General features: G+C 44.5%; 1 protein-coding gene across 1 annotated transcript; it reads right to left on the bottom strand.

Moving 5' to 3' along the window:
- Positions 1 to 232: 232 nt before the first annotated feature.
- SARC_17437 (hypothetical protein) lies at positions 233 to 603 on the bottom strand (the record flags this gene model as incomplete). The annotated part of the gene is made up of 1 exon (XM_014288470.1): positions 233 to 603. A coding segment is annotated over one exon (371 nt), but the record flags the coding sequence as incomplete, so codon positions are not given.
- Positions 604 to 901: the final 298 nt, after the last annotated feature.

Genomic DNA, 901 nt, shown 5'->3' with positions numbered 1-901 from the left:
TATATATTGTCGAGGTTTGTAGTTCTATACTGACAATAAACGATGTCTCATGCGCATTTGTCGGTTGTATAAGTGGTCGAGTGGTAATGAGATCAATACAACAGACATACAACTCTCGATGGAAAAGTATTTACTAACTACAGGCAATAATACCCATTGCACCTTATATTAGTAACGGTCTAACCATACTTGAATTATAACGTATAGTCCCATAAATCGCATAAGTGTGCAACTATACATACAACCACATACCTGGATTGTGGGCCGGGTTGAAGGAGTCCCGAACTTTCTCATCCACCACCAGGCACGCTTTGCGCGAGAAGTACATGGTGACATCCTGCGAACACTCGATAAAGCACTTATAATCCACACACTCTTCACACCGCGGGCAGTGAGGAAGGTGGTTCTCTGAATCAGGCGGGGATGAGCACTTGTCCCCTTGTGACAGATGCTTGACTGAATCAGATGTTGGGGGATACGTTTCATGCGGCAGCACACGTGGTCCTGCAGAGGGTCTGGGAGGGGGTCTGGAATTGGGCCTACTGGTGGGCCTCTCTGGGACCTTCGGCGGTCGCGGTGGCACCTTCGGGCGATCAAGGGGTACTGAGCACAACAATATTGTAAAAAAAATTCGAGTTAGAGTCAACAGTCCATTGAGGATATGGCCAAACGAAATATGTTAATATGGTGTAATCTATTACACATTCCATAAAGCTACACCAAAATTTGAATGATGTGTCCGCCGATGCGATTGAGGTCTACAATGCAGGGAGAAAGTGTGTTGGAGCTTACAAACAATTGGTGAAAAAAACATCATCCATGATGTTCAAACTCCAGATCTTCAGATATCAACATACACCCGCATCTGTACAAGCAGATACATCCATATCATAATACATAT

This window comes from Sphaeroforma arctica (assembly GCF_001186125.1).
Source record: "Sphaeroforma arctica JP610 unplaced genomic scaffold supercont1.10762, whole genome shotgun sequence".
Taxonomy (NCBI): Eukaryota; class Ichthyosporea; order Ichthyophonida; genus Sphaeroforma; species Sphaeroforma arctica.
Note: the sequence above shows the minus strand (reverse complement) of the source record. Positions and strands in the feature narration are given on the sequence as shown.